Consider the following 21893-nt stretch of genomic DNA (forward strand, 5'->3'; position numbering starts at 1 on the left):
AAAAGAATCAAAGTGAGCATTTAATTCAAATACTTAGAAGGATTATTATGTCATTTACAATTCCAATTGGAGAGATGGCTAGTCTTAGCTATTAGAGTAGTTGACTCCACAGGTAGAGATATAGATGTATTCATTGGAAGAATGATACAATGGATTGAACCCAAGTTGAATTAATTTTGAACCCGTTTGTGAATTGATTCACTTGTAATATTCATGGTGTGATTTACCTAAATCCTGAGTTAATCACTAGCCATGTGCATGTAATTCATGTTCTTTGATATAAGTGGAGGCTTATACTCTAAAGATGATCAAGCCTATAGTCTGTATATCGGGTACATGACTTGTTTATGTCATGACTTTACTTGCAACAATGAAATTAAGAGCTCGATTAAAAAGTTAAACAATATTCTCTCATTGACATTGTATGGATTAATAAATATGCAACGTGGCCACAAGTTGTTTGTTCTTGAACAAGCAATTTATTACAATCATTTGTTGCAAGTGATCTCATTAAGAAGACAAAATGATGACAATAAGATAAAATAGAATTGTTTTGGGTGATCGGATTTAACTTAAAAGAATCAAGGATATCATATGACGGTAACATACATGATGAGGTCATTGGACAAAGTAGTTGGATAAATTGCTTTTGTAAAGAGTATATACTATTAGAAGTTTCCAATCATGGTACTTATTGTGGACTGACTCTATGGTTAAGTAAATTGCGAATTATCAGAATGATGCTTCTGAATATAATTGTAATTACTCGAGCCAAATCGTATATATCTAATTGGTCCCTCCACTAGCTCAACAAAAGCTCAATCGAATTGCATTTGAATTAGAAAAAATTCTATGATTTTGGAAATAGTTTAATTGAGTTGGTTTATTCGATATGAAATTAAATTAGGTAGTCGTGAGAATTGTTCAACTAGATAATTTGATTAAGAAATTTTCTTGAAAAATTAATTTTGAATATCTAAGTGATTTTTGGGAAAATTAATTTTGATCAAGTAAAATTAAATTAATCAAATTAATTAAATAAATATAATATTTTTAAAAATTAATTTTGAAGTCAGACAATTGGCACAATAAGTAATTGAACTTGAAAATTAGACCTGAGATCGAAAATTAGACTAGAGACCCAAAACTGAGGTCGAGACCCAAAACTGATTGAACCAAACCTAGTGTATGAAACTGAACTGATGATCCAACAGGTGGTAGAACTAGACCACTCGGGTCATCACTGACCCAGACCGAACCGAAGATAGTCGAACTTGCGATGGCACTACCGGGCATTATGGTACCGGTAACTAGGGGTGTTCAGTCGGTTAACCGACCCGAAATAACATTAATTGAATTAATCGACCTTTTAAAACTTTTAACCGTTAGCCGAACCGAAATTTTTTCGGTTAATTCGGTCGGTTAACCGAATTAACCGAAAATTATATATTTTTTTATTTTTGGTTAAAAATTAACCAAATTACCCAAATTAACCGAATTAACTAAATTACCCGAATTAACCGAATAGAATCACTACATAATGAAAAATATTACATAAGTCTTTGAATTTTATTTTTATTTATTAAATTATTTGTTTAGACTTTTAGACTTTAGTTTTAGTTTTAGTTTTAGTTTTAGAATTTTATTTTTATTTATTAAATTATTTGTAATTTTTATGATTGGGTTGGGTTGGGTTAGATACTTGGGTTTGGATTGGGTTTAGGTGAATAGTGGGCCTATTTATATATTATAATTTTATTTATTAATTTTTCGGTTAAACCGAAAAAATTCGATTAACCGACCGGTTTCAAACCGAATTAACCGTTAACCGAAAAATTAAAAAATAATTAACTGACCCCCAACTGAAAAAATTCAGTTAACCGACCGATTAATCGAATTCGGTCGGTTAACTGATTTTTTTTTGTTTTACCCGAATTTTGCACACCCTTACCGGTGACAACGATAACATTTCGGTAGCCACGGGTGGTCCTTCAACAATTGAGCAGTAGAAGAACTACACTCCTACTGAGACTCTACCGTATAATTTAATTTCAGATTAACTATTCTAAAAATAATATAATTTAATAGTTTAAATGTAACACCCCAAACCCAGCCTAGACGTTACGGCCGAATCTGAGAGTGTTACGAAGAAGAGTTTTGAAACTATTTTTATTTTGACAAAAACCTTATATAAAGTTACTTGTTAGAAAGTGTCCAAATTTTACAAAAAAATATTCATTTACTTGTTTATTACCGAAACCGTCGTGAGTTTATTCATTCGTCAAAACATAATTTGTAGCAAAAATCTCAAAAGTCATTATATTTTAGAAACCCAGTTCGTGTTTCCAGAAAAACCTTTGTTTGTGTAAAACTGTCGTTTTCATAAATCATTTCGACAAACAGCGCAAGATAAAAAACAATCAACACCAAAACCAATAGTTAAAACCATACAGTCCAAAAAGTCCCAAAAATTACAAACTCTCAAATAAATCCAGAATTTTAAAAATATCAAAAACTCAAAGGCAGTTTTAGCTAGTGGTCACCGTTGAGCCTCCGTCGTACTGACCCGCCTATGTACGAGGGTTACTTGTACAGAACAGACAAACATATGTGAGTTTTCGTAAACTCAGTGTGTAACCCAACAGAGATAGACATACAAATATACATAGTATTCTTATATGTAGAATAGATACAAATATGGACCTAAGTCCTTAGCAAATACATATATCAAAATCAAATAATCCAGTCAGATATACAGAATCCTACCCCCATCCTTTACACACCATCTCTGTCCATCTCATCACACCATGTAGAGTCAAAAACACTCACCTATCCCTACACACAATATAGTGTCGATGCGACACATAACAAATAATATGTAGTCAAGCTGCCAGAATATAGGCGAAAGGTCGTCGAACAGATCACTTCCTTTGCATATTCAAATCTCACCCCAAACACAAGTACAGAATACAGATACAGAAATAACATATTTAACATGCTTAACATGCTCTTATACAGATAACATACATACTTAAACGGTACAGTCAGACATACATATAAGTTTCCTACTCAAATCAAACTAACAGAACATTAGATCACATGAAAAAGGGTTTGATTAGCCCTTACCGACCTTACAAAAGGCCCACAGTCGATCGGAACGACCCGTGCGACCCTAGGGAAAATTTCATAATCTTAGGCTCACATGCCCGTGTGGGCCCACATGCCCAGATTGGCCTTGCTCGTGTGGCCCACACAGTCTGGCCCAAAACCCACACGCACGTGTGGCATGCTTGTATGGGCCCACATGCTCAACCTGGCTTAGCCCGTGTGGCCCACACGGCCATACATTCGCTATCACACTGTCGTGTCTCGCACACAGCCACACCCTCGACAGTCACATGGCTGTGTGTCACACACAACCAGCCACACTATCGACCACACGCCCATGTGACATCGACAGTCCCAGTTTTCGGCTTTCACCAAACTTCATTTTTTCGTGTTTTAGGTACACACCTAGTTCATTTTTTATGCTACAGCAATCCCAAACCCTTCGAAACCTAAGAAAAAGCATCCCATTGACCAATTAGAAACCAATCTATGAATCGACAACATAACCCGAAATAATGCACATAACTTACCGTCGACAAGAACAGATACTAACGCGGTTTAGACCGTCGGAGCAAAACCCCCTTCTTTCCAGCCTTCTCCTACACAAAATTTCGCAGAAATCAAATCCCCTATCTACATCACTACGCTGCTACAAAAAAGAATAAACCAACAGCTTACCCAAATCACACAAAAAATGCCAAGCTCCATAGTGCAACGTGAAGAACAAAATATGTAAACAGATTTGAAGGGGAAAGAAAACAAGAGAAAGAATCAAAGATGTAGAGAAGGAGAACAAGAAGGAAGTGTCAAAAAGAATGGAGAAACTAACATCAGAATTTTTCCTTGTGAAGAGAGAGAAAAGAAAAAAAATAAAAATAAAACAAAAATCCCTCAGATTAAGGCATGATCTCCTATCAACCCAATCTAACTACCCATCCTCTCATCCACTTAAACTTCCAAACTCATCCAAACTCTCTCAGACAACTGAGACAAAAATTATTACCCACGCTCACCAGGAATTCAAACACAAGACCACCAACAAGCTAACTCCTTACCGCTTGAACCAACAAACTCATTCTAATACGAGTTTATAAGAAAAATTACATAAGCCCACCCAATAGGGAAAATGCTAGAATCATAAATAACAGATTTTACAAATGTGAGACTTGAACCCAAAACCTCATACACACACCCAGAATACTTAATCATTAAAGTAGACAAATATTTGTATTAAAATTCACAAAAATAGGATTAAGTTAATCAGGGTGTTACATCTAATATTAAATTTAATTTAATACTTATCTTGTAGATAAATATTCTATTAATCTAATAAATTTGATATTAAATTTAATCTAATATTTATCTTGATAAGTATCATATTAATTTAATATTAAAGTGATTAAGTTTAATATAGTTGAACTCTCCCTATATAAAGAGAGTCATGTGTCATTATTTTTCACACTTCAATTCAAGAGAAAGTTATAGAGAGAAATTTCTAAAGAAATTATTTTAGAAAATTTCTAAAGATATTTTTTTTTATTTACAACTTATCACAGAAGTTTAAAGAAATTACAAAATTACCCCACTGGTAATTTTGTGAAAAACTTTCTTATTTAAAGCGAGCCCACACTCGACAAATATGAGTTCGAGGATAGCGGAGAAGACTACTTGATCAAAACATTCATTTTAAACCAATCGAAAAGGTACAATTTTGATTAAGTGTTTATTACTTTAGACATCACAACCAAGTTCTAGTTTTGAAAAAGAATTTAAAACTCTGTTTTTTCTTTAATTTTTTTTTGTTGCATTTTCCAAATTCGGTCTTCCAACACATCATGTTGCCATGACATTTTGCCACGTCAACAAATGTTGTAAAGAATAAAAATCATAAAAAGTACTTTTTAAAAATCGCATCTATAATAAACCTGGACAAACAATTGTCCAGATTCTTAATTGTTATTTTTTTAATAATTACTATAAAATTATAATATATAAATTATGGGAATTTAAAATAAATATAATTATAAAATTTATTAAAGTTAATAAAAGTGTTTAACAATTATTAAAAATCACACTTGGAATGAACTTGAACAAGTGATTGTTCAGATGTATTTGAACTCAGATAAATGGTTGTCAAAGTTTGTTCCACGCGTGATTTTTAATAATTTTAAAATATTTTTTTCATTTTTTTAATAAAATTTTATATTATTAATAATATTTAAATAATTTTGTACCAAAATAATTTTTCCATAATTTTTTAATGATTATTTAGAAAATCACATCTAAGATAGACCTAGAAAAATTATTGTCCAAGTTATCGTAAATGTAATTTTTAAAATAATTATTTTTCAAAAAAAACTTTATTGTTTTAATTTTTTTATTTTTTAAAAAAACATTTACTGAGAGTGACATCTAGAGGTGACCATGGGCCGGGCCGGGCCAGACCCAGAAAAAAATTTTGGCCCGCTTCTTAGGTCCCGCCCAACCCGAAATATGAGCCTAAAATTTTGTCCAAGCCCGGCCCGGGGAGTAAATCCTAAGCTCGAGCCTGGCCCATTTTTTTTCTAGTAAACACCACAATTTTATAAAAAAATATGCAAAATATAAACAACCAACTATAGTATCCATACGTTAACCAATCAACATATTTAATTTTATAACAAAATTACATATGTACCAAAAAAGAAATTAATGAAATTTAAACTGCATAAATCCAATCCAAAGTCATAAATAGAAGCATTTCTATTTCTCAATCCCATTATTTTCCTATTAGTAGATAAACAATTTTAGCATAACATTACCATAATTTAATCAAAATTTAAGTTTTTCTTTCCCCCTAATATTTTGGAAGTTCCCTTCTTTTTTGAGATAAGGACACAAATTATCATCTAGAAAATCTGCTATTCTACAAAATATTGTACAAAGTAAAATAAAAGAAAATCAAATCAAATTAAAATCTCAAAAGAAAATGTAAATGAAAGCTTACGGGAAAGGAAGCTAAGATAAGCCAACTCGATTTCAATGTCGATTGTTTCTGCAATAAAACAAAGCAAAAACAAAAAAATATGAGATTAAATTAAGAAACTAAGCTTGTGATCTCAGTAAACATTATAATAAATTCATTCAACTTGAATCCCATGCAATTTCAAAATTCTGAGAACTTCATTTCCAGATATAGCATGAATTAAGCAATTGTAAGTAACCGTTTTTGGTCTAATGCCCTTAACCGTCACATGAGAGGAGAGATCAAGAGCCTCATTTAGTCATCCCTTCTTACAAACTACAAAGACAGTCAATGATAGTGTTATATGCTACAATATTGGGTTCAAAACTTAATTCAATGACAATGAAATATATTATTTATATTGGTAATTTAATGGTATAGTTTTTAAGTAAATAAAAATGTTGCAAAGAATAATATATATACAACATACCGAATGTGTTAAAGTATAGTTTGTAAAAATGTATCAAACTTTCGACACTAGTTCGATATGAGCATATAACTCTTCCATAATGCAAAAATAATATTTAAAGTATATGAAGATTGTAGAATATAATTTGCGATTCATAAGCAACATCCACAGTAATTGTATAAATATCAAGACGCCCTTCAATTACCAAAATTAATTATTTTAATTCGATAAAAATTTTAGAGTATCAAAAAAAATAAGAGAATAAACAAGTTAATTTCAAGCCAATAGATTTATCTCATACACCATATCCTATGCATACCATCCTTATTAGAGCGAGCAAAAATATTTGCATCAAAAATAGGTGTCAAAACATTTAAAATAGACTCAAACTCATGATAGGGTACATAAGATAAGGCCATCAATACTAAAGGATGAACAATCTTATAATCATCCCTCTTCATCTAAAAAAAAGGACAAATCAATAAAAAATGACCGAATATAAAAATAATTTTGAACTAGTAACTGTCGATAATATTTCTTTCTAAAGCATTAACCGCAAGCAAGTAGTCCAAGTCAACAATCAAAGCATCCAAGCTCTTTCCTAAGAGTAATTCTTTATTTCAATTTTTCAAGATTGTTGTTCAAAACTTCAACTTACGTAATTCTAAGTCTGATAAAAAAAATTATTACAGTTTTTTATTGGTACAAGTTGATGAAAGGAAGGTAGGCTTTGACAGAGAAATGTTTTAATTATTTTACTACAACTTATTTAACATTTAGCCTTTAATTTAATACCCTAAGGTAAAGGTAGTAGGTACTTTTTGGGGATTTATTACTCTTTTGCTTATTAAACATACAATTAAAAAGGGGTGAAACAAAGCCGTATAGGTACTGGATCCCTTTTCCTTAAGTTAAATAAAAGTCGTGAATTAAATCAAATAATACTTATATAGGAGTGTTGAACAACAACAATAGGAAAAACACAATAAAGTAACATTTATAGACTGATACAAGAGCTCTTTACCAACATTTAGATCAGTTTGAAAAATTCATATAATATCTAAATTTATCTCTTGGATTATTTCCATTGATGATCTTATACATTTATTCATAAGTAAAGTTTTCCACGAGTGTCAAACACACTTAAAAGATAAGGATGACATCTTCAACACTACTAAACTCTCTACTTCTTTCTCCAAGTTCCACGAGCAGATGATTATGCAGAAATGATTCTTCATTTTATGCATAACAAGATTAAAACACGCGACATTTAAAGGTTAAATATGTCAACACAATCTTTGATTGCTTTAAACCTATCAGTCTAATTGTACGAACAGGAAATAGGGTTAACAATAAAAATTTTCAAATAGGGAAAAAAAAGGTGGAATGGTGGATCGTGGAGGTGGATTTTTAAATTGGGGAAAAAAAAGGGAGAAAGGAAGGGTATAAGAATTTTTATCAGATGTACGGGGAAATGGAAAATGGGGAGGGAAAATGAAAAATGTATTTTAAAAATAAAAAATATATTTATTATATTCGGGCCGGGCCTGGGCTAAAAAAGTTGTCCGAGACCCGGCCTATTTTTTAAACAGGCCTCGTGTTTTGCCCAAACTCATACTTCGAGCCTATATTTTTACCCGAACCCTCTCATATTTTGGACGGGTCAACGGGCCAAGCCGCCCGGCCTATGATCGTTATAAAATAAACTTGAAAAAATCGGTGCAGTAAAGTGTTAATAGATCGAGGTATTACTCAAAGTTTGAACATTAATCTGGTATGCAATTTTTAACAAACTACAAAGAACGTTGAACATAACTCCTTTTCTCTTTTCCTTTTGAAAATGGGAGGTCTAGGGTGGTTTTAACATTTGATCCAAATGCACTTTACTAATTATATATGTATTTTTAAAAATTATATCAATCTTCTTTTAATGTGTATTAATGATGGTTTTCTTAAGTAACTAAAGCTGGACCAGTACTACTAAGCAATTACAGAACTCAAAGATACCTTAATCTAAACCTAACCCGAATCCGAACCATATCTAATAAAAATCTTCATGTTTTTAGGCAAGAGTATCCCATCCAGATATCTTCAATGTCTTCATGAGATTAACCTGTAGGCATTGCCCCTCATTCATTCAATGAATTGAACCAACATGCCGGGATATGCTGGGATGGCAATTTTCTGCTACAGTCATTTGTCGGCCGCCATCAACAAAATTCAACCAGGCAAATAAAAGCAGGAAACTTCATTTCATCTTAACCCAAACTCCAGTCTTAGCCACTTGTTTTAAACATATTTTTAAGGCACTGCAAAGATTTTGTTGCATCTGAGCATAAAAATATCGGGAATATATATCTCAACGAATAATAGTAGGACTCTAAAACGATTCCTTCCTCCCTAAGGTCGGAATATCTTTTCTTCTATATTCTTCTTGATTCTTATCTACAATCCCTCTTGCTTCCTATCTATCTATCATAAGGGAAATCAAAGTCATTTTCAGTGACTTTGAAGTGCTGTGGCTGCTGCCCTGAGCAATACAGATTCCACATTTTCAGGTATGCTCTCTCCAGATTTCGTACCTGCCAGTTTTTATATGCGTACATTTTCTTTAGGCATTTCTTCTGGGAGTTATTGCAAAAATAAATAGCAGGAGTGTCTGTTAAATATTTACCCAGCGTGCTGTGTCAAAAAGCGGGCAAGTTAAACGAGCTTCCTTGAGTTTTTTGGTCAGAGCCTGGAGTTTTGGTCTGTTTAATGCCAATGTGACCGCCTGTTCTTCATATTCCTTCATACTGTGAAGCATGAATAAATTATAAATGTGAATTTACATAAACGCATAAGAACCCAACTCAACCAAGAAACTAAAATGATTGATCATGATATGTCCGCATACCAGTATGACGTTTCTCCAAGAAAATGTTAAAATCCTACCTGTTTACAATCATCTCCTCCCCCAATCCAGTGGCTAAACAAAGTGATCCAGCAACCCTTGTCGCCATTTTCTCAAGGGGTAGAGTCACTATTGGTAAACCAGCCCATAACACATCCGTGCCAGTAGTATGTGCATTGCATAAAGGCCTATACAGAGGAATGAGGCAACCATTATTACTAAACTATTGAGCAAGACAATGCTGTTAAAGAAAGAAAGCAGGAAGAATAGTTACGTGTCAAGACAGAGATCAGCTAAAGCACTGCGTCTGATGTGCTCATGTTTCATGGCCACATCTGTGAAAATAATTTGCTCTGGCTGTACCCCTTGTGCGGCAGCATCTGAAAATTAAGACCATCATCACCAATAAAAACCATGATATACAAAGAAGGTTGCGTTCTTATAAAAAAAAGGAAACAATTAGGAATGTACATGCTCTCAGCCTCATTTCTCCAGCAGCTGGAAATTTGAGGAGCCAAAGTGCACTATTAGGTACACGCTTAAGAATATTACACCTGAAATTTAGAAGTATGAAGGGTGAAGTGTGATGACAAAATATTGGAATTTATGTCCATTTTGAAGATCATCCTCGTATTACCAAGTGTTAAAGATTTCAGGATCCATTTTATACAATTGGTTGAAGCATGCAAAAATAAATTTATCTTCTGGAAGACCATAATCAGATCGCTTGTGCTGACATGTTGGATCCAACACATCACGATTTTTCTGCAAACATTTAGAGTTATAGAATCAGGTCTTGAGCATCTAAATGACAATTCAAGCACATCAAAGGAGTTCACTGACATTGTACAGATTTCTATTTTATTCCACAGTTTAAAAAACCGACCTGCTTATAATCATTCACAAAGTAGCAATGTGGGAGATGGACAAGCTTCTCTGAATAAATATGTGAATAGCGCAAAGGGGAAACAAACTGAAAGCAAACAAAAACGAAGTTAGACAAAGCACAAAAGAATCAATGAAGGTTTTTGTAAAGCATCCATTCCTACCTCATCAGTGACCAAGTAATCAATATAATCTGCCCCAGTAGTCCCAGGAAATCCCATATATGAAACCTGTACAGGTGCAGGCTGCATGGCAAAAATTTCATTCCTTGCACCCTGTATCATCGAGCAGGACAATGATTTCATATTAGAATTTTAAATTGTAAACTTAGAAATTCAGAAATGTAAAACTAGAAGACATTTCAGCATCATACACTACATAAATAGGTACCAGAGAAAACAAAATTCAAAGAAAGAAACTCAGATTGATTTTTCATTACCATATTATAAATGTCAAAGTAGCAAGACACCAAAAAAAAAAATAGGTTACTCAAAGGAAGAGAAATTTGAATATCATATACCTTGGTATAACCATTCAGGTTGATAAGTATTTGTATTCCATCCTCATTAATCATTTTGGCAATCACATCTGATGACATGGCAGAGACATCGATAAAATGCTCGGCTTCAGACTGGATACGCTGTCTCCATTCAGTGCCATCATTTTGGCTCAAGGCATAGCAAAATACCTGCAAATACCATGTTTTATGTTTAATCACGTCCCAAGAGTTATACATGGTCTGATAAATAAAAAAAGGATAAAGAAAACCTCAACATTCTCTCTGTTGTGCATTCCAAATACTGATCCCATGAGGTGTGACAAGGGGTGATTGCCAAAGTCACTGCTGACATAACCAACCTTTAGTCTCTCATTTCCGCCATTACCCTTGATTCGATTCGGTGCAGGATGATTGAATGGAGGAAGAGCAAAACGAGATGCAACCATGGAGCAATGGGCAGCATATTTACGGCTGCAAGAAAGAGAGGAAATGTTAATGAAAAAGCTTTAGCTCCCCAGAGTAAACTAAAATATATTAGTATGGAAAGAATTTTATACCTTATATCTAGGGCAAGCATGGGATCAATAGGATATGCTATAGCATGGAAAGGTTGCACACTAGGAAGAACTGACATCTGAGACAAAGGAATTATTGCAGTTAAGCGTAATGAAAAAGGAACCACTATGGATTATGAACCAGTCTAAAAAGAGATCGATAAAAAATAACATAAAGTACAAGGTAAAGTTACAAGCATATCAATACTCACATTAATCTGCCTTCGGATAATGCCTTCAACTTCGGTAAACATTTTATCACGATCCTCCCAGCTGCACACACACTGGAAATATAAAATTAAAAACAATTAGTTGATTCAAATCGAATATGATTCTCTACAAAAGGTCATCTTAACCATTGAGTTACTTTGAAGTAATATCAAGTTCCAAGGAAGTACTCTCACAAAAAAAACCAATGAAGAAAGCAATTAAAATCTTATTCATGGTTCGATAATTACTTTTAGAATTGATAGAAGTAATAATCACATAGAAAAGATTAATGCCTTGAAAGAAACAGGCATGTTCAACAAATGATTCCTACTACAACATAAAAGATATATATCTAATGCATGGAAATGTAGCTTTTGCCTAGATTTAATTCCATAGTGATACCTGTAACGTATGTAGGAGATTACAAGTAGCTTCAGGAAAATCTGGTCGAAGATGCAATGCCTGCTTATAGCTTTTGATAGCAGCCTCGACATGTCCACTGTATTACATGTAAACCCAACTGAAAATCAGATAGCAAAAAAGGCTTTTTCCCCATCCCAATAGAACAAATCTTAATAAAAAAAAATACACTGAAAAGAGCCAGATGCATCAAATTTGTTTTTCCTTATTATGGATAAAATATCAACCTCCCCCCCCCCCAAGTTTTTTCTTCTTCTTCTTTTCTTCTATGAGCAATAAAAGTTGGGTCAGAAAAAGACTAAACAAAGCAGCCAATCTTAGAATTTGACCCTTAGTTCAACTATAAAAGAGCGATGACTTATATGAAGCAAATCACACTGCAATTTGACCCTTAAGTCAGGGAATGCAAAAGCTAAAATGACAATTTACAAAGCAAAGAATAAGATCTTAACCAATAAGAAGTCTAAGCTCAAAGAGGAATGTCAATTAATTTAGGAAAAATTAAGTCCGTCTTCTCTAAGTTCTCCATAAAGATATGCTAGTGACCCTAACCTACCATCTTAACAAAAATTTAACCTCTTATCAAGGAATTTGAACAGTAAAAATAATGAAAAACTGATCTATCATGAATTACACTATTATTTACATCTTTTTTACATATAACTTCAGCTTGTTTAATAGTTAAATCAAAGCATCTTAATATATATTTAGGGTTTCATGTTTAAATAGTAGTTTATGCTTTTTAGTAGTTTTTATTACATTTTATATCTCTAAATAAAGTTACATGGTCTTGTAGGACAAATCTGGAGCTAAAGATGCATATTCGGGCCGAAACTAATGCCTATGTCGCGAAACCAAAACATCGATGTCACAACATCGAAGACAAGCAAAAACAAGCCTTGGAGCAAAATTGCTTGCTATGTCGCAACACGCCCCCTATGTTGCAACACCGCTGCTGCGCAGCCCAAAAAATCCCTACACGTGATAGTTGCATTTTTAAGGGAAATTAGGAGTGTATGTCCTAGTCGAACTCTAAAGACTTTAAGGATAGTTTAGGCACTCTAATATTCCGAGTTTAGCCTCTATAAAGGCCATTGTAATCAGTTTAAACACAAAATTTTTAGGGTTTGATTCTTAGGCTTTTATTCTATTCTTAGTTTTTTCTTAGTTTATTTTATGTTCTTGTAATCGAAATTTATTCTATTCTTTATATTTCTTTCTTTAACATTGTTAATTGAATGTTTGTGTAAATATTAGAATCATTTATATTTTATATATATTTTGCATGTTTCAATGGAATTAACCCGAAATTGATATTGCCTACCAAGCATCACTTAACAGACTAGTGGTTAGGGAAGGAAGAATTTAAACCCTAGGATTATTGACGACCCTAGGAAGTCTAGGTGGAAATTAACCCAAATTTGGTATTACCTATTCGTGAAAACCTTATCCTACTCCGCTCTGAACTACGTCATTGAGAGGGGGTAGTTCTTGCCGTCTAGTTAGGTTACTAGAAGGTTGAGAAACCCTACTAGGTTAATTATTAACCAACTAATTAAAACCCCATATCAATAATTAATTAGTTAAAACAATTGAATCTAGGCGAAAGCAACTCGCACAGTCGAAACAAAGAATAGGAGAACATGAAGTTAGAAGTAGATTTAGGTTTAGTTCAATTTATTCAACTTATTTAGTTAATATTATTATCATCCTGCTTTTAGATTAACACTACTAATTCGTGACTCAAGTATATTAGTAGTTATTTTTGGTAATTGGCTTAATAACAATTTTCCACAAACTATAATACCTTGGGTATGATCCTCAGAATACTTACCAAATGTTTCGTTGTAAACAAACTATATTATAACCTGACCCGTATAATTGCAAACACTACCTCAAATTTCATATCTTTAGTTGCAATATTCACTCTGTGGGCGTTAGTACGTCCGGAGACGATCAAAAACTAAGAAAATTACCTATCCTTATAAGCAGAAGCCAGATTTGCATGAGCTTCAGCCATATTTGGGCGGATATTAATAGCACGAATATAATCTTGAATTGCTTCAGTCACTCTACCAATCTCCTTGTAAGTGTTACCCCTATTTACGAGCCCATCAGCTGCCAAGGGATCAATCCGCAATACCTCATTGTAACATGATATAGCTTCCACGTAATTTCCCTACAAATTAAATTTTATACTCATTAGATACAAGAGGCAAGGAAAAAAGGCACTAGCTAACATAATTTATTATCAAAGGTAATAACAGAATCAAATCCCAATGAACCACCTGTTGCTTATAGATTACGGCAAGGTTGTTGAATGGAGCAGACAAGCCAGTTGTAACAGACAACGTAGCCTTATAATAAGAAGCAGCAGCAGCAACCATGTTCCTGCAAGGTTAAACTTGTAAAAATCCCATACACTAAAAAATTCAACGCAACGTATCAAGAATTTGAGGATAGTGTACCATTCCATATATATGTTCCCGAGGTTGGTAAGTGCTTGCGGATGATTAGGTTGCAAAGTGAGACATTTCTGCACCCAGCAATGAAAAATTGTAACTTAAAAAGATCAACAACAGTAATTAGAGAAAATAAAACCTAAATGAGCAGGAAAAAAAAAGCCTACATTATAACATTGTATTGCCTCATCAACACGACCAACATCTTTCAAAGCATTTCCCTTCAAGAAAATGATTGAAGCAAATTGAAGTTAGCATATTTATAAAGAAAAAGCATACAAGCAAACTATAATGTTTACGATCTGACAGAAATTGAGGAAACCAACCAAATTATTGTAAGCCTCCAAAAATCTTTGATCACAAGCAATAGCTTGCTTATAATGGAGGATTGCCAGATCCAGTTGACCTCGCTCATAGTATGTACTAGCCAGGTTCCCTGAATCATTGAGTCAAATAACTTGTACTTCAATAACATTATTAAACTTGACTATCTTTAACGTAAAATAAAAATCCAAATAGCTTTCAAAAATAAGCAACAAAATAACAGGTACAATAAATTAAAAAGAAGAAAAACTACAGCACAAAACAAATAATAGTGTCATACAAAATTTTCATCCTTGATCAAAGTGAAAATATAGTAAATCCATGTGATGTAGTAGGCACTTACCCAAAGCTATTGCATTGTTTGGCCGAGTCTGAACAGCACGCTGATAACAGACAATAGCTTCCTGAGGCATTCCCAAAGCCTGGAAAAGACAAAAGATATATCTTGTTTTCCACCAACACAAGAAGAACTGCCCAGGCACTTGTAGAACAAAACATTAAGAGCACAAGGCAAGATGGCTTACCTTATAAATATTCCCAAGATTTAAATAGGCATCAGGGAATGTGGGTTTGAGTTTAACTGCTTCCTGCAATTTCAAATTTTGCAAATTAAATCAGTATTGCTGCTCATAAAATAATTCTTAGCACTAAAATTGAGTGGGGGGTGGGACAGTATGGTAGATTATAATCTCATAGAAAATTATTAAAAAAGAAGCAGCACTGAAAAGTTGGTCATGTGATCTATGGCAATCAGTAAGATGTAAATTACAGAATTTGGACAAGATAAAAACAAGATAAAAAACAAGATTCTGCATACCTTGTAATACTCAAGGGCTCGATTTAAGTCACCCGAATCCATGAAAAGACCCGCAAGATTTGACCATGCAATAGCAAAAGTTGGCTGTATGCGTAGAGCCTCAAGATAGCAACTGTATGCCTGCACAAAACGTTAGTTCTGACAATTTCGATCTCTGCAGATGAAGTTATAACAAGACCAACCATCATCTGAGCCCTGGCCTGTAGATAACAAGTTGATATCTGTATTGAACTGTGATATCGAGACACAGTTCCACACATGAATTACCTCCATCAGTAACTTACCAGATAAAGACATACACAACAAAGATCTATAGACAAGGGAAGGATGTTTCCCCTCACTTTCTGATTGGGCAGGATGATAAGAGTCAAGGCCAGGTTAATTCAGCAATGAGAATACACACTCAAAGCAAGCAAAAGATTAGACCACTTCCACCAAACGATGGAACGGAATGAGGTCCAACCAAATCCTAGTTGAAGACTTCAACATGGTAATGCCAAAGGCGTGAATTATATCAGTTAACAATTTAACATAATTCAACCCAAGGATTTCACATCCCTGGCAGCCAGTTATGAGGCTAGGCTACCAAACAGTATAAACATTTCATTTGTGGACACTTACTTCTTGCAACAGCCCCTGTGCCTTCATTAGATTTCCAAGATTACTATGAGCATCAACCTGCAAGGCAATTAAAACAATGTAGGTCAGATGTCTTGCACATAGGTCAGAAACTCTTATTGAAATCTTAAATTCGGAGTCACAGTTGCTAAGCAAACAAAGAAACAAAAAACAATAGAAATTGTAATGTTGAACATCGTACTGAATTATAAGTTTAGAACATTTAACTGGATTATAATAAGACATAACCAGATTAAAATATACCAGAAGAGGATTTAGTTGCAGTGCTTGACGGCAACATTGTGCAGCCTCATTAAATCTTCCTTTTCGCATGTAAGCACTTGCTAGATTCGACCATGCATCAGCAAAGTTAGGTCGAAGCTGCAGCAATGCAAATTCAAGCAAAGATTAACAATCTAACAACAGATTTGGCAAGCAAAACAGAAAGACAAAAAGCTAACAAAACAAGGTTTTATAACCATATACAAACCTCAATTGCAATCATATAGTACCGGATGGCAACATCAATATCGCCTTTTTCCTACATGTTAGGGAAAAAATACACCTCCATCAGTTCTTCAACAACTTTCTCTTCTTTTCTTTTTTTTTTATTTTATTCAACTTCAAAAAATTGACATAAAGATTAACATGTACCTTCCAAGCATTTGCCATGTTTCCATAGCACTCTGCAAAACGAGGCTCGATTTGAAGGGCTTCTTCATTTTTGGCGATGCACATATCATAATTATGTAACTGCAAACATATTCAAAGGCATTAATATAAAATTACAAAACAATTTCCTTGTTAAAGGAAGACAAAAAAAAGGAAATATTTTACCTGATAATAAATAGCACCCAAAAGAAGCAGATTATCAGTACGAAGTGGGTTTTGATTGTAAACAGCACTGCTATGATCCAATGCTTGTTTGTAGTTTCCAGATTTGTACATCTGATGAGCTAGAGCCAAGTGCATATCTTCATCAACTGCATCAAAAGCAAATCATTGGTGACATCAGCGATTAAAATAAGATGTTACACAGATAAAATATTCTATGGATTTAGAATTTTACAGTAAAGCATATATAATAAATTCTTCAGACAGGCATAAAGTAATTAAATTATTCCAATTTTGAAAGCTAAAAACGAATAATAGTGATACACAAAAAAAACCCTAAAAGTCTAAAATTTATGTATCAACACGATTTTTCCAAAACAAAAAGACAGATCTAACTCAAAATTATAGCTTTAAAGAAATCAAATAAGAAATATTATAATCAAACTTCATGTTTTAAAAAATAAAAAGGAACTGCTATAATCTAATATTTTGCGCGTTTATTGTAATTTTTATGAAAGATAAATATTTAAGCTCCAAAATTAAGAAACAACAATAATTTAAACTATTGATATAAAAAAATGAAGATGTGAACCTTCATGTGAATCATGTCCATTATGAGGCACAATACTGAACGAAGAAGCCGGCTCCTGCTTCACCGCATAAACGGCGGATTTTCCAGCAGCTACCGCCTCAGCATCGGAGGTTTCATCAGCTCGATCGAAAATTCCAACGCCGTACGGAGCGGCCCTAGAGATCCCAACTCCGTTTTGCAACGACAACATTTTCGATCTCCCTCAATAAAGAAGAATCATCAAAAAGATGGGGGAAAAAGGTTTTGAAATCTATCAGATCAAAGGCCTAGAAATGAAACGCGACGGAGAAGAAGTGCACTCGATCAAACGCCACCGTTCAGTAATCGAGCTTTCTTCTTCTTTTCTCTGTTTCCTTTTTTTTTTTCTCAGCCAATTTCCGCTATTTTCTTAAGACCTGTCGTCGGATACTTTATATACTAAATAGAAGATAAATGTGAGTCGTTGATCTGAACGTGTACGGAGGAGATGAAGCCGTTTGGTGAGTACGGTGAAAACAAAAAAGAAGATTCTGTTCATTACTGACACGTATCTAGTTTGAATGTTTGATGACCTGTTTGGGTGATTAAACTGGTAAAGTTTTACGTTATTTGACCAATAAAAGAGAACATAAACTTTTACCCCTAACAATAAATATTAATTCTTGAAAATTCTTAACCCCAAAAAGTACGTTGAATCGCAAATAATATGAAAACAGAGGAAAATCATGGCAATTAGAAAGAAATATTATTTGCCCAATTTCTTGTTTCCTTTCTAAGTTGTTAGATTGTGGTTTCTATCTTGAACAATTTTGATGAACTTGAAGATTTTTTAGACAACCTGAAAAAGTTAGGACAAGACTACGCCCTGCCTTTGATTTGTCGAGGATAATGTTGATCCACTTACAATCTTTAATAGCAAGCTTGTAAGAAAAGATATTGTTGAGGATAATCCAAGTTTTGAAGTTACTACATCACATTTTGATTAGTTTCAGTATTCGATCAAATTGAGCGAAAATTTTTTAAGTTGACGAGTCTCATTTTATCATTTTAATTTAATTTAAAATTTTTTAGAATCGACTCTAGTGAAATGGAATTCGAGTAAAGTCGAACCGAGCGAAATATTCAAGTTAAATTAAAAAATTAAACATGTTAAATTCAAATCTTGTTACAGTATAACTAATTTCATATTAAAGTACATAAATCTGAAATCATATATATTTGAAAATTTTTTCAAAGTAAAATAATAAAAAAATACTTTAGTATGATAAACTTGAATCATTAATTAACTTATTTAGGTTTCCAAAATTATTATTCTAGAATTTTTTCTAACTTTCTTTATATATATTTTTTGAAATTTTTATAATTTTTTAAAAATATAAATTTTGGAATTTTTATAAATATTTTGAATTTTGAAAATTATTTTGATTTTTTTTTGTAATTTTTGTTAAGAGAGACCGATTTGCTCATTTTCAAACTTGACAAAGGTATTTACACAAATATGTTATTTGAATTATTCGAGTTATTCAAATTGTAAAATTCAACTCGATTTGAACTAGAAACTTGAATTACTTATTCAAGTTGATTCGAATAACTCAAATAACTCGATTTGATTAACTCAAAATTTGAATTTTTTTTATTTTTTTGAATTGAATCGAGTTTTGCTCACTCCTACTTTTGACAGAGACAAAAGACATGTCATTGTCATTCTAGATAATAATCGTGCCTCCTATGAAATTATTGTTTGGGCTTTTACATATGTGGAGGCATAGAGTCCACTTGGTGACATTATTTCTTGTTTCCTAAGTTCTCATTGGAGGGGACATCATGTTTCTTCTAAGAGATGTGTCCTCAAAGGAAGAGAGTCAAAAACTTGATACGTCCGAAACTAACTAAAAAATTGACTAAGGCAAATGCACCTATCAATTAATAGTATAACTACGGTGAGTATAGATATCGTTCCCACGAAGACTAAAAGTATTAGTAATTACCATCTTTCTATTATTTAGCCGAATAAATCGAGTGATTGATTAAAAACTAAAATTAACTAAATTAATTAACTAGTGAACACAGCAAAGAATAAATCAGGAAATAAATGATTAACAACCAAGAAGCAAATAATATATAGGAAAGAATTCACCTAGATTTCATCTGTTACTATCAATCTAAATTACGCAATTTCTTTACTTAGTAACTTGATCCGCAGAAATCTCTAATTTATGCTAATATCTCTTTCGAGAGTAAGAGCAACTGACTCTAGGTTGATTAAATGAAATTTCTTTCTAATTAAAACCATTATTATCACATTAACTGGTGCTATGGATTCCTCTATTAGATTTGGCTCTGATCCGATAGATTTATTTTATTCTATTTCTAGGATTGCATGCAACTCCACTTAATTACGCAATATCTACTCTTAAACAGGGTCTACTCCTCCTCTAATTTAAACACATCAAACATGGATCAATAATCTAGAAATATCAAACCAAGAATTAAGCACACATAATTGAGAATAAGAAACTAAGTATTTATTGTGTAAAATAAAAATCAAAAGACATAATTCATCATAGAGTTCATCTCCCTACATATTTAGAAAATTAGTTCATACTTGCAAAGAAAAACACCAAAATACAGTATAACCACAAGAAACAAAGAAACTCATGATGACTTCCTAAGAAATTAAATGTGAATCTTTAATCTTGACGGAAATATGCTTCAAAATCGGATTCAATGGTGTTTTTCGAGTTGTTTTCTTGAATATTCTATGACGACTCACCCCCATCTTCTTATTTTTGTCATATATACGTCTTAGAATGCCCGAAAAAACTAAAAATCGTGATTTTTTGCTGTTTAGAGTGCAAATCCACACAATCGACACGGCCTATCATATGGTCATGTAGTAGCCCGTGTCGATCACACGGCCGTGTGGAATGAGTCAGCCTATATGGCTCCTGTAGCTTGCTCTAATTTTTCAGTTTTCGCTCATTTTTTGCTCCTTTTGCTTTCAAATGCTCTATTAAGCATAAAAACATGAATTTAAAAGATTACAAGCATAGAATTCAAAATTAACATCGAATAATCACCCAAACCGAATTAAGAATGAGGTTAAAATATATTACCTTTAGCACTTATCAGATAGAGAGATAAGTCATTGAGCCTGATTATGGCAGCTGGTGGATTAGGAGGGATTTTGTTGAAGATGAGTTTGTTCCTTAACTTTCATATTGCCCAAAGCAAGCAAGTGAAGATCGCGTAAAGATTCATTGCTTCTTAAAAAGTTATATAATAGACTTGGAGCCACTAAAAATCCATGAGGAAATAGAAATGAGCTTAAACGAGTCAATTCTGAGAGAGGTGATCCAAACCAGATAGCTTGAGCAAAATCAAATTGGACGGAAAAGATGCTCTATGGTTTTAGCTTAATTTTGACAAATAGGACAAGCACCATCAATGACATACTTAACATTTTGGTGTTGGTAACAATATAATTATGAGGACTGATAGTAAAGTCTAAAATGAATAGTAAACTTTAAAATATTAATGTCATAGATTAAGTGCCTTGAAATTGTATTATTAAAGATAGAATTCAGGGACTTAATTGTCATTAAACTAGACTTTAATTGAATAAGGTTGAAGAACTTGATAGGATATTGCACCATCAAAATTTGGAATCACCATTTGATTTTAGCCTTAATTTTATGAATGAATATTGATGAGGGACATTATATTAACAAATTTAGTATTGTGGAAGGTTTGATATGAGCAATTCGTTTGGTATTAAAATTATAAGAATTAATTTAGACCCTTGGTTGTGGTCAGTGGGAAATTATGAGAACGCATTAAAAAGAAATGAAGAAGAATGACGAACATTCTTCTAGGTTCTCTCATCTTTTTCATTCAACTGAGCTTACAAACAAAGGAAAGCATAGCAAAATTGTCCTCTTTCTCATATCAACCCTTACTATTTATTGAAACTTTAATGCTTTGTTTAGGAACATGGATTTGATAACTTGGATTTAGATTTCATTAGTATGTAAATAATCAGAATAAAATGCATATATTGTGGTCAAATTAATTGTAATTCAATATTATATATATTTGAAAGGTATAAACATAGATTTTTCAAATCCAAAAATATTTTAAGACTTTCAATTTCTCTACTAAATAAGTATCTAATAAATCCATATATTTGAGAAGTTATCATTAATGTTTACATTTCTATATATTTTAATACTTAGTTTATACTATTTTTGAAATCCAAATCCAAAATTTAAAATCCAAATTCTCA

The 21893-nt window shown here is 32.8% G+C and overlaps 1 protein-coding gene across 1 annotated transcript; it reads right to left on the reverse strand.

Moving 5' to 3' along the window:
- Positions 1 to 8754: 8754 nt before the first annotated feature.
- On the reverse strand, positions 8755 to 18126 carry LOC107936910 (probable UDP-N-acetylglucosamine--peptide N-acetylglucosaminyltransferase SEC). Its single transcript, XM_016869701.2, has 27 exons — positions 17630 to 18126; positions 17041 to 17186; positions 16858 to 16956; positions 16694 to 16744; positions 16468 to 16584; positions 16207 to 16263; positions 15586 to 15705; positions 15293 to 15355; positions 15112 to 15190; positions 14771 to 14880; positions 14612 to 14665; positions 14451 to 14518; positions 14271 to 14373; positions 13959 to 14161; positions 11965 to 12061; positions 11565 to 11636; positions 11356 to 11432; positions 11068 to 11269; positions 10820 to 10987; positions 10464 to 10574; positions 10301 to 10387; positions 10052 to 10179; positions 9886 to 9968; positions 9689 to 9794; positions 9456 to 9602; positions 9196 to 9316; positions 8755 to 9103 (listed from the first exon to the last, which is right to left on the reverse strand). Exons 1-27 carry the CDS (start codon positions 17817 to 17819, stop codon positions 8990 to 8992), a joined length of 2973 nt encoding a protein of 990 aa, XP_016725190.1. The 5' UTR covers positions 17820 to 18126; the 3' UTR covers positions 8755 to 8989.
- Positions 18127 to 21893: the final 3767 nt, after the last annotated feature.

This window comes from Gossypium hirsutum, chromosome D13, assembly GCF_007990345.1.
Source record: "Gossypium hirsutum isolate 1008001.06 chromosome D13, Gossypium_hirsutum_v2.1, whole genome shotgun sequence".
Classification (NCBI taxonomy): domain Eukaryota; kingdom Viridiplantae; phylum Streptophyta; class Magnoliopsida; order Malvales; family Malvaceae; genus Gossypium; species Gossypium hirsutum.

Bases quoted from the DNA above. Each gene is read 5' to 3' on its own strand.
- LOC107936910 (XM_016869701.2), bottom strand. From the start codon at position 17,819: ATGTTGTCGTTGCAAAACGGAGTTGGGATCTCTAGGGCCGCTCCGTAC. The intron at 15,191-15,292 runs GTAAGCCATCTT...TGTCTTTTCCAG, and splicing joins ATCTTGGGAATATTTATAAG to GCTTTGGGAATGCCTCAGGA. The intron at 10,180-10,300 runs GTCGGTTTTTTA...AAATGTTTGCAG, and splicing joins TTGTGAATGATTATAAGCAG to AAAAATCGTGATGTGTTGGA.